The 16578-nt window shown below is 25.5% G+C and overlaps 1 protein-coding gene and 1 long non-coding RNA gene across 5 annotated transcripts; one reads left to right on the forward strand and one right to left on the reverse strand.

Moving 5' to 3' along the window:
* The first annotated feature begins 17 nt into the window (after positions 1 to 17).
* LOC148787463 (uncharacterized) lies at positions 18 to 553 on the forward strand. The gene is made up of 2 exons (XR_016066483.1): positions 18 to 290; positions 403 to 553. It is a non-coding gene; the product is annotated as an uncharacterized LOC148787463 (long non-coding RNA).
* An 11742-nt stretch (positions 554 to 12295) lies between these two features.
* Positions 12296 to 15566, reverse strand: LOC105179090 (mitochondrial import inner membrane translocase subunit TIM44-2). 4 transcript variants are annotated; one of them, XR_016066307.1, is made up of 4 exons: positions 14943 to 15564; positions 14429 to 14528; positions 13726 to 13805; positions 12296 to 13619 (listed from the first exon to the last, which is right to left on the reverse strand). XR_016066307.1 is itself a non-coding variant. In XM_088882361.1 (4 exons), the coding sequence occupies exons 1-4, from the start codon at positions 15006 to 15008 to the stop codon at positions 13582 to 13584; spliced, it is 297 nt and encodes a 98-aa protein (XP_088738487.1). In that variant the 5' UTR covers positions 15009 to 15566; the 3' UTR covers positions 12296 to 13581. The 4 variants fall into 4 exon arrangements, 2 of the variants coding, with proteins under 2 accessions (XP_088738487.1, XP_088738488.1); XR_016066306.1 differs by having other exon boundaries at positions 12296 to 13626; positions 14943 to 15559; XM_088882361.1 differs by having other exon boundaries at positions 14416 to 14528; positions 14943 to 15566.
* Between the last annotated feature and the right edge of the window lie 1012 nt (positions 15567 to 16578).

Consider the following 16578-nt stretch of genomic DNA (forward strand, 5'->3'; position numbering starts at 1 on the left):
CTCGCTTTTACAACCCTTTGACAACAGCATTTTAACCATGTGGTAAGACTTGATGAATACAGTTGCTGAAGGAGGGAACAAAACCTTCCAGTGAAAACAGTTGCTGATAAACTTGGCAGGGAATGAAATAGTTGCTCAATGAAGGAGGAAGCAAACCTTCGGGCTCCAGTCAATAAGGATTCACTTTACACGATGAGAATATCATAGCTTGCCAGGGAATGAAAACACTTGCTGAATGAAGGAGGGAACACAATGTTCCGGTGCCAGTCAACAAGGATTCACTTTACACGGTGAGAATGTTTTGTTATCTCTCTTTCTCATGTTAATTGGATTAATCAACAAATTGAAATTTTCATTTATTTTGTGTTATTTTCTTACCATTCATTTTGGTTTTGCTTAAAGCCTATTGAGCAGAAGCCAAGGAAGTTCAACCCATTGGTTACATTATTGTATTTACTTGTAATAAATTTTATTTGTATTTTTGAGAGGCACTTCTAATACAAGAAGATTGATAATTTTTTATTGGTGATTTTATAATATTTATTCTTTAGTAGGTTTTGTTATTTATGAAATTTTTAGCCTTAATATTTTATGTTTGTGGTTCATGCACGATTTTATAGTCAAACGTTATCATATGTAGGCTAATAGGGTATTTTTTTATAAAGCATATTAAGTATTATTTGCCTTCTTATTATGTTTCAATTGACATAGAAAGTGGAATGACTAAATAGTCTTTTCAGTTAGAACTACAAAAGTTTTATTTGGGTAATACTGTACTTTTATAACTATTTCTCATTTATTATTAAAGTGGTCCTTAAGGTTATAAATGTCTTTTGACACTTTTATAGATGTCTTTTAAAGGAACTTATAAAAGCTTCTTTTTCCATTAACACTTTGTTTTTTGATAAACTTTTATTTATTATTAAAAGGAGTATTAGGTTATCATTCACGATATTTATGTTTTAATATAGTTATAAATTACTTAATTTTAATTGATCAGAATATTGTTCATTACTCAGTGCTGGATCGAGTAGCAGAATAGAGGTAAACCTTTCATTTTATTGATGGCTCCTTTATGCTTTTTATTATGAGGGTCAACATGTTTCTACTTCTATCTGCACAGATTTCTTATTTGCAGTTTTATCTTGTTGTTGTTGCTTTCTTAGTATTAGGTGATAGGTAAATGAAAAGCTACACAAGTTTGTGAATGTATGTGCCTTCAACATGCTTATGAAATATGATAGTGCCTGCCTCGTGGAGGAGGTGAGTAAGTGGATATTTTTCACATATATAATCAATAACTAGGCATGCTCATATTTTATTTGTAATTTTGTGAGCCACATGCACTTCTAATACAAGAAGATTGACAATTTTTTATTGGTGATATTATAATATTTATTCTTTAGTAGGTTTTGTTATTCATGAAACTTTTAGCCTTAGTATTTTATGTTTGTGGTTCATGCACGATTTTATAGTCAAAACGTTATCATATGTAGGCTAATATATAGTATTATTCGCCTTTTTATTTGGGCAATACTTCGCGTCATCTCATTTAGGAATGCATCTGCACAAAAGATCTCATATCTTATGTTATTCATATTAATAGTACAGTTTATGATGGAGGTGAAAGAGACTGTTTTTATCTAATATGTGGATCCATTTCATCATAACTCTTCTGTGTTGTATGCAGGATTTTGACTGTTGTTTGTAGACGAGTTCTGATTACACATTCAGTGTATTTCATTTGTTATTCTTTTATCTTTTTATTTATAAATAATCTACACTTTGAAATCTATTGATATATTAATTATCAATTACCTTTTAAGAAAAAAATAAATTGAATAGAATATTTGTGTCTAATTATATTTCAATAGTAACTATTATAATATTGAAAAAATATGTGGGCTCATGGTATTCATTCCCATATATAATTTGACACTTCCTCTACTTTTTGATAATTACTTGAGGGCATTTTTTTAAATTAAAGTTTGATCGTGTTAATAGGAGCATTTTTAGATTTTAAAGGTTGTTAGGAGTAGTTTCTGTATTTTTTAAAGTTTGTGTAAAAGGACAATAGGTGAGGTATCTTAATTTACAACCTGGTAACTAATTTTTATTAATATATTAACTAAATAATTTAATATTTTTTCATAAATATTATTTTGACATAGGTAATTACAAAAACACTCTTGAGGTGATTTCTGTCGTTTAAAAATTAAATTATTACTTGACACCTCTTTTATCTTTTGGTAATTTCAAAAACACTATTGATTTAATGTCTGTGTTGCATAGGGATTTTTTTTTTTCTTTTGGGTTAATTTCTAATTATTATACTTACACCCTCTTTGAAGATTCATTTTTTACAATTAATTTCTTGTTAGGATTTTAAAGAAAAATGCTGTTGTTAGCAATAATATCCTTTATTTAATGTTTTTATGAGTTTACGTTAGGGGTAATGTGTAAACCGAGAATCTTGGAGGGTGTATAAGTGTAATTGTGAAAAATTCTTTGGGATTAAAATACAATTTAGCATTTTCAGTTCAAATTTAAACAAAAAGGGGTCATGTGTGAATTGAGTGGGGAGTGTAAGTAAAGATTTTTTGGGGTAAAATATAAGTTAGTATTTTCAAAATGGGGTTTAAGTATAATAATTTTATTTTTAATATAATTTGTAAAGATATTAAATTGATTGATAGGAAGCATCTTAACAAAATATGTTTGATTTGTATGTCAGTGTTTGTACTTTCTTGTCTTTTTGCTATTTTAAAAGCTGAAATTATTGTTTTTCACTTACATACATTCAAAATTATCTGATATGAAAAATGTACTTTAATACTTAAAATTTTGATATTTGCACTTATATTTATGTGTTTAATTATTTTAGATAAAATTAATTAGCTAAATCAAAGTATAGTTAGAATTAAAATTAATTTGTCAAATCATAGCCTTTTATGTATGACGATTGATCATGTCTTTGAAATTATTCATCTTTTTGTTAGTTAAAAAAATATATTTTCTCTTTTGTTTAATTTCTATATTGAACATAATTATTTTAAAAAAAAAACTCGCATTTTCAATTACTTTTTAATGTTCTTTAATTACAATACTTTATTTTATTAATTTTTTATGTTAATAAATCTGCGAGATGGAAAATACAACCAAGTCAAACAAATGAAATTTTTTATTCATATATAGTACAAGTATGCCGAGGGCATGAAGGAATTTGACAGATTTAGGTTAGCACTTTATATAATATTACTGTATCCCTTTTCTTGGTACTTTTAAATTTATATATTCTAATTATTAATTATTTATTTCAAGAGTAATAAGAGATTCATTCAACTAAAATTGTATTTATTTACTTGTGGTTTTATAAATTTATTCTTAAAGAAGTATATTCTCTTTTGTTTAATTTTTGGGTTCAACATAATCTCAATATTGACTAATATATTAGATTTAAAATTTAATTATTTATTATACTATTACCAATTTCATTATTTATGTATTTGGATTTTAAATTTTTGTTGATTTGGATGTACTTTTAAGATGTTATATAACTGTATTATATTTATTAGTTGTTAAATTCTATTTATGATAATTGTACTTATACAAATTGCCATTGCCTTGTTTTTTAAAAAAAAAACCAAGCTTATGATTTGGTCAAATTTTTTAATTTTCAATAATAGAAATGCCCGTCTGCAATTATCAAAAGGTAGAGGAATTGTCAAAGTAATTTATACAAGGATGAAGAATATGATTTCATAGATTTTTTTTAAAATTAATTACTAGATCATGAGTTTAAATATTTAAAAAATTAAAATAACTTAATAATTAATATTTATTAATATATTAATTGAATAATTTAACATTTTAATTATCAATATTGTATAGACAATCAATTAAAAATCAATATAAATATTGAAAAAATATGTGGGGTTATAGTATTTATTCCTATATATACTTTGGCACTTCCTCTACTTTTTGATAATTATTTGAGGGCAATTTTTTAAATTAAAGTTTGATCGTGTTAATAGGAGCATTTTTTTTATTTTAAAAGCTGCTAGGAGTGCTTTCTGTATTTTTGAAAAGGCAAGGGGACAATAGGTGGTGACGTAATTATTCCTATTTTGCAACCTAATTTTTATTAATATAATAACTAAATAATTTAACATTTCCTCATAAATATTACTTTGATACTTCTTTTACCTTTTGGTAATTACAAAAACACTCAAGTATCATTTAAAAATTAAATTAAATTTAATATCTGTGTTGCGTAGGGATTTTTTCTTTTTTTGTTACTTTTTATTTATTATATTTATACCCTCTTTGAAGATTCACTTTTTACACTTGATTTCTTGTTTAGAATTTGAACAATAAATGTTGTTAGCAAAAAAAAAAATTTGTTTTATCCTTTATTTAATGCTTTTATAAGTTTGCGTCTGGGGTAATGCGTAAATCGAGAATTTTGATGGGCGTATAAGTGTAATTTTAACTTCAATAACTGTATTTCTTGTTATTACATCCCTGAAAAATAAACAAATTGTTCACATCTATAAAAATCAAAATTTTGGGATCGTATTAGATGTAAAAATTTGATATTTTTTTTTGCAGCGGAATTTTAACTTTTTTTTAGTTATTTACTTATCGTTTCATAAATTTATTTCTAAAAGAATTGTATTCAACATAATTATTTAAAAGAATATACTCTCATCTTGGTTATTTATTGTTTTCAGTTACTTTCTTTTTAATATTCTTTATTTACAATACTTAATTTGATTTTTCTTTTAATGTAAATAAATGTGTGTGATGGAAAATACAGCCAAGTCATACAAATGAAAGTATTTTATTCATATACAGTACAAGGAAGTATGACAAGGGCAAAACATGAATTAAGTATTATTGAAAAATTAAATAATAAAAGATTCATTCAAAAATTCAAATTATATCTATTTACTTGTGGTTTAATAAATTTATTCTTAAAAAATATATTCTCTCTTTTTGGGTTCAACATCTAATACATTAGATTTAAATTTAATTATTTATTATACTATTACCAATTTCATTATTAATTTAAATTTTAAATTTATGTTGATTTGAATTTTGATTTAATTATTGTGGTTTTAACTTGTAAGATATTATATAATTGTATTATCTTTATTAGTTGTTAAATTATATTTAGAAATAATTATTTTATATAAACCGCCCTTGTCTTTTAAAATACAACTCCTAATAGTCTTTAAATTTCCAAAATGCTTATGTTCATTTGGTCAAATTTCTTAATTTTTATGACAGAAATACTAATTTACCAAAAGATAGAGGGATTGGCCAAGTAATATATATGAAGATGAAGAATACGTTCCCATAATATTTTAAAAATAACCAAATAATTAATTTTTATTAATATATTAATTGAATAATTTAATATTTTATTATCAAAATTGTATAGAGATTCAATTAAAAATCGATATAAATATTGAAAAAATATGTGGGGTTATAGTATTTATTCCCTTTGGCTACCGTTTGACTTGAGGGCATTTTTGGATTTTAAAAGGAGTGGTTTCTGTATTTTTGTAAAGGCAAGAATGGTTTGTTTAAATCGAATAAGTTAATATTCCCTCATAAATATTATTTTGACACCTCTTTTATCTTATGGTAATTACAAAAACACTTTTGAGGGTATTTCTATTATTTAAAAATTAAATTAATTTTCATGATAGAAATGCCCGTCTCTATCAATTTGGGGTAATATAAATTTTTATTTAAGTTTTTATTAACATAAAAAATTTCAGTAAATTTTAATTAAGGGATCTGTTTGTTAAACAAAAATAAACACAAGGAGTACTAGATGTAATTTTTCAATCAAAAGAAATTTACGTATAATTGTTCATATAATTAATTTTAGAACTTTAAAAAATGAATTGAAGTCTCTTGAATGCTTTTAGCTCCCAAGTCCTATTCTAAATGATTTTGTAAGTTATATTGATTCAAACTGAGTTGCCCGATAAAACAAGTGATGAGGGGGCATAGTTGCCCGATAAAACAAGCTTTTTTATTTATTTATTTTTTATTTCAAGGGTTGTTAGAAGTAATTTCTATAATTTTTTAAAAGGTAAGTGTGATTTGTGGAAAAGGGTAATAGTGAGAGATTGTAAATATAATTATAATTTTTATTAATATATTAATTAAAAGATTTAACATTTCAATTATATTAAATATATTAAGAGAAGTAATTTTTTTATATAGAAATTTAACAAACGAAATTATTAAATAATTTAAGTTTAAATTAAAAATTAAATAAACAATAAAAAATATATAGAGTCATATTATTCATTCTAATAAATATTACTTGCCCATTTAATTTTTTGTAATTACAAAAAAATTCTTGAGGGCGTTTTTCATTGAAAATTAAATTAAAATTTAACTGAGTCAATAAAGATATTTTTGGGTTTTAAATACTGTTAAGGGTGGTTTCTGTAATTTTTAAAAAAATAATGATGGTTTGGGTAAAAAGACAATAAATGAGATGTCGAATAAATAATAATATATGGTGTCATAATATTCATTCTCATAAATAAATTGGACACACCTTTTATCTTTTGATAATTACATAAAAACTTTTGAGGGCATTTTTATCATTATGATTAATAATAATTTTAAAAATTTATTAATAAAAAATAGGATCAATTACAAATATTACGATAATGCAAATATTATAAAAATAACTGTCCATCCCACAATTGCGCCCAAGTTTCTTATTTTGGTACACGTCATATGCATTAATTTGTAACCGAATTTAATGTTTTTGTAAAACTGAACTCATAATCACGACATGAAGTAAATGAGGAAAATAGAATTGGTACACTATGATTAATTGATTTAACAAAAAGTTAATAAAATAACTTAAATCTAAATTAAAAATTATTTTGCCACACTCTATCTTTTGGTATATAGAAACTTTTGATAATATTTTTGTTATTGAAAAATTAAATTAAAATTTGACAGAATTAACAAAGATAATCTTTATTAATATTTTAATCAAGTAATTTGACATTTCTTACGGTCTCCACAATTGCGCCGAGATTTTTTATTTCCTCAACCACATTTTGTTCATTACTATCATATGCATTAATTTGAAATCGAATTGATGTGGTAAATCTGAACTCCACAACATAATCACGACATGCAATAAATGACGGAAATAAAATTGGTGAAACGTTGTATCCTGATATATATAGTTGATTAACTAATTTTTAAATTTAACAAAAGTTAATAAATAGACTAAATTATAATTAAAAATTAGTATAAATAATAAAAATATACATGGAGTTATATTATTTATTTTCATAAATATTACTTTGCCACCTTTAAATTAAATTAAAATTTGCTCGGATTAACAGATATAATTTTTGAAAAGACAACAGTGGTAGATGAAGGGGGTGTAAATATGACCCTGATTTATAACCTAATAATTAATTTTTATTAATATATTAATTAAATTAAATTTGATATTTCAAAGGGATGTAATTTTATACACAGATTCAACAATAAAAAAAGTTAATAGAGAATATATAAGATCTTTTTCATTCACATAAATATTACTTTGACAACTTCATATTTTGGTAATTACATAAACTACTGAGGACATTTCTATTATTGAAAATTAAATTAAAATTTGATAATTTTAATACGGGTCTTCTTTTTTTATTTTAAATGTTGCCAAGGGTAATTTTTTTAATTTTTGAGGGTATTTTAAAATCCAAAAATGCCCTATTGAAGTTGGATTTAATTTTTCAATAATAAAAATACCCTCAAGAGTGTTTTTATAATTACCAAAAGATAAAAGAAATATCAAAATAGTATTTAAGCGAGTGAATAATAATATGAATTTTTTTTTATTGTTTATACTAATTTTTATTTTATTTAAATAATTTTATTTTTTTAATCAAATCTCTATGTAAAATTGTATCTCTTAATAATTGAAGTGTTAAATTATTAACAAAAATTAGTTACTAGGCTAAAACTTAAAATACATACATGTATAAATTATTCTAAATTGTTAAAATTAAAAGATTCATTAACTATTTTTAATTTAATAAATTATATATGTTTATATTACAAAAATATAAATATGTACGTAATTGAATATATACTAGAGATAATTACATTTATACCCCTCATTTGTTGTCCTTTTATACAAACCACCCCTACCTTTTCATCCAAAAATTAAAAACTATCCCTGCTAGTGGGCATGATTGTAGGATTGACAAAAAAGGAATAATTTTTTTAAAAAAAATAATTTAATATTTTAAAATATTTGTTTAATATATAAATTACTAATTCTAATGTGATTTATATAAACTGCATAAATTATTTTGAAATATCATTTATAATTTTAATAAAATTTAATTATAAATAAATAAATAATCTTTTAATTTTAATAATTTTAAATAATTTATACAGGGATATTTTTTATTTTTGTTATTTTGTAAAAAAGCAGGAATGTAAATATAATTATTCCATATACTTAGAATTATGTACACGAGAGAGGGCAAATGCTGGGCAAGAGCATGGCGATAGGGTTCGAGAATAATTAATTATAGAGTAAATCCTTTATCACAGTATTACTTTATTTTTCATATCAATTTTTATATATACATAAGGAGTATATATAGATAAAACAAGCTTTTTTTTTTCTTTTTATTTCAAGGGCTGTTAGGAGTAATTTCTATAATCTTTTAAAAGATAAGTGTGGCTTGTGGAAAAGGATATAGTGAGAGATTGTAAATATAATTTTATTTTTATTAATAAATTAAGAGATGTAATTTTTTTTATATAGAAATTCAATAAAAGAAATTATTAAAATAATTAAAATTGAATTAAAAATTAAACGAATAATAAGAAATATATAGAATCATATTATTCATTCTGATAAATATTACTTGCCCTTTTAATTTTTTGTAATTACAGAAAAATTCTTGAGGGCATTTGTCATTAAAAAATTAAATTAAAGTTTAACCGAGTTAATAAAGATATTTTTGGGGCTTAAATACTGTTAGGGGTGATTTTTGTAATTTTTAAAAAGATAATGGTGATTGTGTAAAAGGACAATAAATGAGAGGTTGTGAATAAATAATAATATATGGTGTCATAATATTCATTCTCATAAATTACTCGAACACACCCTTTATCTTTTGATAATTACATAAAAAGTTTTGAGGGCATTTTTGTCATTATGATTAATAATAATTTTAAAAATTTATTAATAAAAAATATAATCAGTTACAAATATTACGATAATGCAAATATATAAAAATAACTGTCCATCGCACAATTGCGCCCAAGTTTCTTATTTCCGTACACATCATATGCATTAATTTGTAACGATTTTATGTTTTTGTAAAATTGAACTCCACATAATCACGACATGAAGTAAATGAGGAAAATAAAATTGGTACACTATGATTAATTGATTTAACAAAAAGTTAACAAAATAATTTAAATCTAAATTAAAAATTCACACTCTCTCTATCTTTTGATATATAGCTTTTCGTATATAGAAACTTTTGAGGACATTTTTGTTATTCAAAAATTAAATTAAAATTTGACAGGATTAACAAAGATAATTTTTTTAGTTAAAAGCTATTAAGAATGGTTTCTGTGTAATTTGAAAGGCAATAGTAATTTGTATAAAAAGTCAATAGATGAAAATATAATTGATTGTAATTTATAAATAGTTTTTATTAATATTTTAATCAAATAATTTGACATCAACCACATCCCACAACTACGCCGAGGTTTTTTATTTCGTCAACCACATTCTGTGTTGGCCTATTTGTCCGTTACTATCATATGCATTAATTTGAAACCGAATTGATGTGGTAAAACCGAACTGCACAACATAATTACAACATGCAGTGAATGAGGGAAATAAAATTGGTGAAACGTTATATCCTGCTATATAGTTGATTAACTAATTTTTAAATTTAACAAAAGTTAATAAATAATCTAAATTATAATTAAAAATTAGTATAAATAATAAAAATATACATGGAACCATATTATTTATTTCCATAAATATCATTTGGTAATTACATAAACTATTGAGAACATTTCAATTATAAAAAATTAAATTAAAATTGATAAGGTTAACAGGGGTCTTTTTTTATTTTAAATTAAAATCCAAAAAATGCCTGTCTACCTTAATCTTCTAATAATAAAAATGCCCTCAAGAGCGTTTTTATAATTACCAAAAGATAATAGAAATGTCAAAGTAATATTTAACCGAATGAATATTTATACCAATTTTATTTTATTTAAATTATTTTATTTTATTTTTATCAAATATCCATGTAAAATTGTATCTCTTAATAATTGAAATGTTAAATTATTAATACAAATTAGTTCCTAGGCAAAAGATTCATTCACTATTTTTAATTTAATAAAATATACAAAAATATAAATATGTACATAATTGAATCTATACTAAAGATAATTATATTTATACCCCTCATTTTTTGTCCTTTTATACAAACCACCCCTACCTTTCCATCCAAAACTTAAAAACTATCCCTGCTGAGGGTGGGCATGGTGGTAGGATTGAGAAAAAGGTATAATTTTTTTTAAAAAAATAATTTAATAATTTAAAATATTTGTTTAATATATAAAATTACTAATTCTGATGTGATTTATATAAACTGCATAAATTATTTTGAATTATCATTTATTAGTTTTAATAAAATTTAATTATAAATAAAAAACTAAAAGATAAATGCCCTTATAAGTATTTCTATAATTACCAAAAAGCAGGTCAAAGTAATATTTATGCGAATGAATAATATACATTCATAACTTTTAATTTAATTTAAATAATTTTATTTATTTTATTAATTAAATCTCTCTATATATATATTTGAGGGTGAGCATGGTAGTAGAATTGAAAATATAATATAAAAATTAAACATATAAATACAAATGCAAATATCAAATTTATATCTAGTGATATATTTCACATCTGATACAAACCCAAAATTTATATGTATAAAAAAGACATAATTTGATAATAATTTCACAATCAACAATCATTTTTATCTTCCAAAAACACAACACTAAACATACCTGAAAAAAATCGCATAGACAAAATTCTCTAAACATAAAACATATAATAAGAAATTCTCTAATGAAGTATATTTCTCACAATATCATAGACATAAAATAACAAGAAATATAATTAAAATGACTGAAGTTAGTGAAGACAATATTACAATAAATAACTAAATCTAACATATAATTAGACACAAAAATTCAGACTATTTATAAAATAAAAAGATTAAAGAATAAAAGAAGACATACAATGAATGTGCAATTAGAACTCATCCACAACAATCAATCAAACTCTCACATATTAGATAAAGATAGTCTCTTCAACTCCATCATATAAATATCCAATTGGCGAAATTTCTAACTACATCCTTTCCAATTTATTTACATAAGTTATTTTTAGTTTATATATTTGATCAAATATATATAAATTAATATATTTACTAATTATGTTAAAACATATTCTAATATAATTAACAAAATCTTTGAACACAAAGTAAGTGAAAAGGATGTGAAAAATGCTTTTGAAAACAAAATTAATCTCTATCAATATTCTATATAAACAGTTGGTCATACGAAACGAATCAGCAACTTATAGTTTCTCTCGACTACCTATTATATGATTTAAGAAGTTAACTTTAACTGCACCTTAGTGTTTTAAATGAAAAAAGAAGTTGATACCCGACTCCTGATTGACAAAAATAAGAGTAAAGTAAGATTTGATACCATACCTAAAGGCTTCTCTTGATCCCATTAGTGAAATAATTATTAGGAACAAAAATAAAGAGGCAGAAGACAACATGAACTATTAATTATAAGACATGCTATCTTTGAACTTTAGATAAAATCCAACAAGCACAATAACACAAGAGCTGAATCTTGCTCCTATAACTTCTCCACACTCCCAGCTTACTGGAAATTGGAGTCACCGTTGCTTCGTTACCGTTTTGTCACATTTGATGTATTCATAAGCAAATATAATCACATCTAGTTATTGATTGTATACGTGAAAAATATATTTATTCACTTACTCACCTACTCCAAGATCCAGAATCATCAAAAAGCATAAAGGAGCCATTAAAAAAATAAAAGGATTACCTCCATTCTGCTGCTACTCTATCCAGCACTGAGCGATAAACAATATTTTGATCAATTAAAATTAAGAAATCTGTATCTATATTATACATAACAATGAAAATTTAAAAAGTTCAATAGAAAAATAAATCATTAATAATCCAAAATTCCTTGAAGTTACATAGACAAAAGTGTGAAAAGACATATAACCTTAAGGACAAAATTACCTAAATATAATTTTTGTATATCTAACTGAAAAGAAAACTATTTACTACTTTCACTTTTTTACTCAATTAAAACATAATAAAAAGGCGAATAATATTGCATACTTGTGGTTCATACACAACTTTAGAGTCAAACATTAACATTCTTGTGTAAAACACATCTAGAAGCAGTTGACCACAGATACTGAGCCAGTTTGAAGAATAATAGCAGCTATATGTAAATAATGTTCCTGCATCACTAATACAGTTACATGTAAACCAAGGTAACACGGTCCAGTCAAAGGTTAAGGTCCTGAACTAAAGAATGAAGACGACTCTCAGTTTGTCTCTTTTTCTAGTGTGTTTTTGCATATTTGTAAGTAGAGAATGCTGTGTTCCGTGGAAGAAAATTAGGAGTATGTATCAGAAATGAGTATTCCAGTTATAGCTAATACAAAACTTATCCCAATTCTTTTTTTTCTTTTTTTTTTTGTAATAGAATAACATATTGCATACTTGTGGTTTACACCACTTTAGAGCCAAAATTATCATAGTCGTGTAAAATACATCTAAAGGCAGCCGACACCACAGATACCGTGCCAGTATGAAGCATAATAGCAAACTATATGTAAATAATGTTCCTGCATCAGTAATATAGTTACATGTAAACTAAGGTAACACCGTCCAGTCCAAGGTTAAGGTCCTGGACTAAAGAATGAAGAAGACTCTCAGTCTGTTCTCTTTTTCTAGTGTGTTTTTGCATTATTTGTAAGTAGAGAATGTTGTGCTCTGTGGAAGAAAAATAGGAGTATAGATTATGTTTCAGCACTGACTATTCTAGTTATAGACAAATAAAAAATTATCCAATTCTTCTTTAGGCTGGATGCCAAAGATATGAATAATGCATTAAAAAATATATTGATGTAAGTAGCTACACTCTAACCAGAAAAAGGTACCCATAAATTTTAATTAGTTCCTTTAGTAGCCAAGAGTTGAGGAAAACAAGGAACAAAGAGTTAGGGAAAACAAAATATATGTCCAGAAGTACTTCAATTAAGTCAAACTCCATATTGCTAATTCACCTTTGGGAAGACACTGTAGAACCACTAGAGGATGATTTATACCTTTTTTGTTTTTCTTGAGCCTGCGACCAAACACCATCTACATGCTTGTACAGCTGCTCAATAGTCTGCTTTTGTTCTGCATTTCACCGTTTCACCATCTCAGAGCTCACATTGGAAGTGTCTGCCAACTTGACATACAACATTATTTCTCAGTCTCTAAATAGTTAAACAAGTGCCCCACAACAACACAAGAATTAGATATTGTTGTAACTTGTAACATTACCTACCTTTCAGATCCTCATTCACCCCTTTCAAGTCCTCTGCTTTCTCCTTAATCTCCCTCATGGATTGTTGAAATTCCAAGTTCCTACAGCCAAATGATCAGGATATTAATATGAGCTATTAAAGGAAAACAAAAAAGGCATGCTAATGAGCTGAAAACATCGAAAGCTTATCACGTAAGAAAGTTGAACATAAGAAACCCAAATCAGAGAAAGGAACCACTTCAACAGTTAGAACACAATATTAAAATAATATCAAATTTTTAGCTATGGTTAACCACACTGAAATGTTTATCCTAAGTCATATTAATTGCCAGATCATTAAAACTTTCCTTGAGTTCTGGAAAAAAGCCTCAACATAATTGACAAAAGAGAGCGCTATTCACAGGTTAACCATTGCAATGTCCAACCAATCCCAGCATTATGTAAAACCCAGTATATCAATGCTAACTATTAGAACATGAAAGGAGTTGAGGAAATATCTCGTCAACTAATGAGGGCTTAAAAGAACTGACCAGAAAGAATGCTCTTCACACCTCAACAAGGGTGATAACGTGTCATAGCTTATGATTATTTATTTATTTTAAATGAATCATCGTATAAGACAACCAAGATTAAGTATTACATGCAGAAACTAATTCAAGTATGAACAAAAAACAACAGCAGAAATCGAGACTTCAATGTAAAAAAGAACACCTGTCGACTTCACCTTTAATCTTCTTGAAGAACTCATCGAACACACTGAATTCACGTCTAAAGAAAATTCCATTGGGCAGAAGCATTTGCAGCCTGGGCAATCTACTGGAGATCTACAGAGAAACACTCAACATGTGAAAATTATTCTAGAAAGGAAAAGGAAAAGAGAAAGCAGAAGAAACACACACACATGTTGAGATGCTAATAATTTGTGACTGCTAAGAAGAAGGTGTTTGGAGGGGAATAAATCTCTGGCAAGTTTTCTGCTGGCCCACATCACAAATCACAACCTAGAGAGATTATAAAATATTTCTTGGAATTTATATATGAAAAGGAGTCACAATTTAGCTGCGTCCATAGATTTATTGTGTCTGGACATATAAGATGTAAATCAATCTTAGAGGTGATACATTCAGGATCACACATAAAAGGGTTTTTAATTCGTTTCTTCCAGCAACATGGATCTCATACGAATTCAAACTCACTTCATCAGTAGAAAACATGTGAGTGTGAGTAGGGGGTTTTACCAGTGGGGTTTTCCTTTCTTGGATTTGTCTGCATTGAGCCAACCTACTACCTCCGTTGTACCTCATCGCTGTTTTTTCCCCAAGGGTGCTGCCTTGCGTAGGGGCAGAATCAGAGGCGGCGAATCTTGCACGCACTTCACCGTCTCTCCTTCACGAGGCTGCAGAAACCCTTCAGATTTATTAGATTAGTGAAAGAAGATATCTCCGCTTCCATCATCCGGAGTCATAAACCCAGATCATGAAACCCCTTATTCTTTCCTCTGTTTTTTTGGGTGAGAATCGGAACATGAATAGAGGAAATGGAAAATGAAGGGGTGAGGCTTAAAACGTGGGACTGAGGATGGACGGTGGTTTTGGGTAAAATGGCCGGACAGAGGACGGCGATTTTTAGGGTTTTTACCTGTGGATTTTTTCTTTTTTGGATATCTTTAGTACAATTTCTTCCCAAGATTCTAAGAAATCATCGAAAAATCGCAAAAAAAAGAAGAAGAAGAAGAAGAAGAAAAGGAATCCGCATTGTTGAAATATGAGAGAGAGAGAGACTTTGAGAAATATGGCAGAGAGAAATGTTTTGTGCTTCTTGGGTACGAAGATGATGATGACGACATTGGCTGCAGTATCACTTGTATTCCCAAAGTTGCCATTAGTCCCCCCACCCCTACCCTTTTTTTTATTAATTTCTTTTTCTAAAATACACAAATTCTGTATATTGATTTCATCAAATGTCTTAAAACTATGCCAATTTGTAAATTTAGGGTTTATCCAAAATTTATTGTTATTTTTTATAAATAATTTGTGTTCATAATCAATCTGCTAATTTGAATAATACTTTAATTGATTGACAAATAGAACTATAAAAAATAACTAATATATATGGCACACTCAAATGTGTGTGCACTATTAATTTAAATTTTAAAAATTAATTATTATTTTAAAAGTATATTAATTAGATAAATAAAAAATATAATAAGAAAATTTTGGAAAAAAAGAGAGAGAAAGAATAAAAAGTGACGTGGAAGTTGACGAGAGAGAGATGATAGAAATAAATATCTAACATGATAGAAATACATTTGTAGAACTATTTTAGTATTGGTATTAGGAACGGTCATTTAGTTAGATTTGTAATATTTTCTTTACAATTACTAAAATCATTCCTAATTTTTAATTTTATAATTTATTTATGATTTTGTAACTTTTTATACTTATGTAATATATTTTAATAAATAATTTAATTCATATATTTAATAAATTTAAATAAATAAATAAATTTATATATTTTAATATAGAATTAGATAATTCATATATTTAATAAATAAATTTATATATTTTAATAAATTTTAATATAGAATTAGATAATTCATATATTTAATAAATTTAAATAAATAAATAAATTTATATATTTTAATATAGAATTAGATTAATTTAATAAATTTTCAATTAATTATATTTATGAATTGAATTAATTGAGTAAATATGAAATAATGGAATGTAATCAACATTATGAAATATTAATAATTAAGGAAAAATATTATATTAATATGAACTATTGTCTAATTACAAAAAAAAATAAAATAAAACCTAATCTAAACCCTCCTTATCAGCAACGTGCATATCGTCTTGGATCAAGGTTGGAGGG

This window comes from Sesamum indicum, linkage group LG7 (genome assembly GCF_026168435.1).
Source record: "Sesamum indicum cultivar Baizhima isolate 11 linkage group LG7, ASM2616843v1, whole genome shotgun sequence".
Classification (NCBI taxonomy): domain Eukaryota; kingdom Viridiplantae; phylum Streptophyta; class Magnoliopsida; order Lamiales; family Pedaliaceae; genus Sesamum; species Sesamum indicum.

Excerpts from the sequence above, each read along its gene's own strand:
- LOC105179090 (XM_088882361.1), bottom strand. The coding sequence starts at position 15,008 with ATGAGGTACAACGGAGGTAGTAGGTTGGCTCAATGCAGACAAATCCAA. Across the intron at positions 14,529-14,942 it reads AAGAAAGGAAAACCCCACTG|ATCTCCAGTAGATTGCCCAG; the intron begins GTAAAACCCCCT and ends GTTTCTCTGTAG. Across the intron at positions 13,806-14,415 it reads ATTAAAGGTGAAGTCGACAG|GAACTTGGAATTTCAACAAT; the intron begins GTGTTCTTTTTT and ends ATTTGGCTGTAG.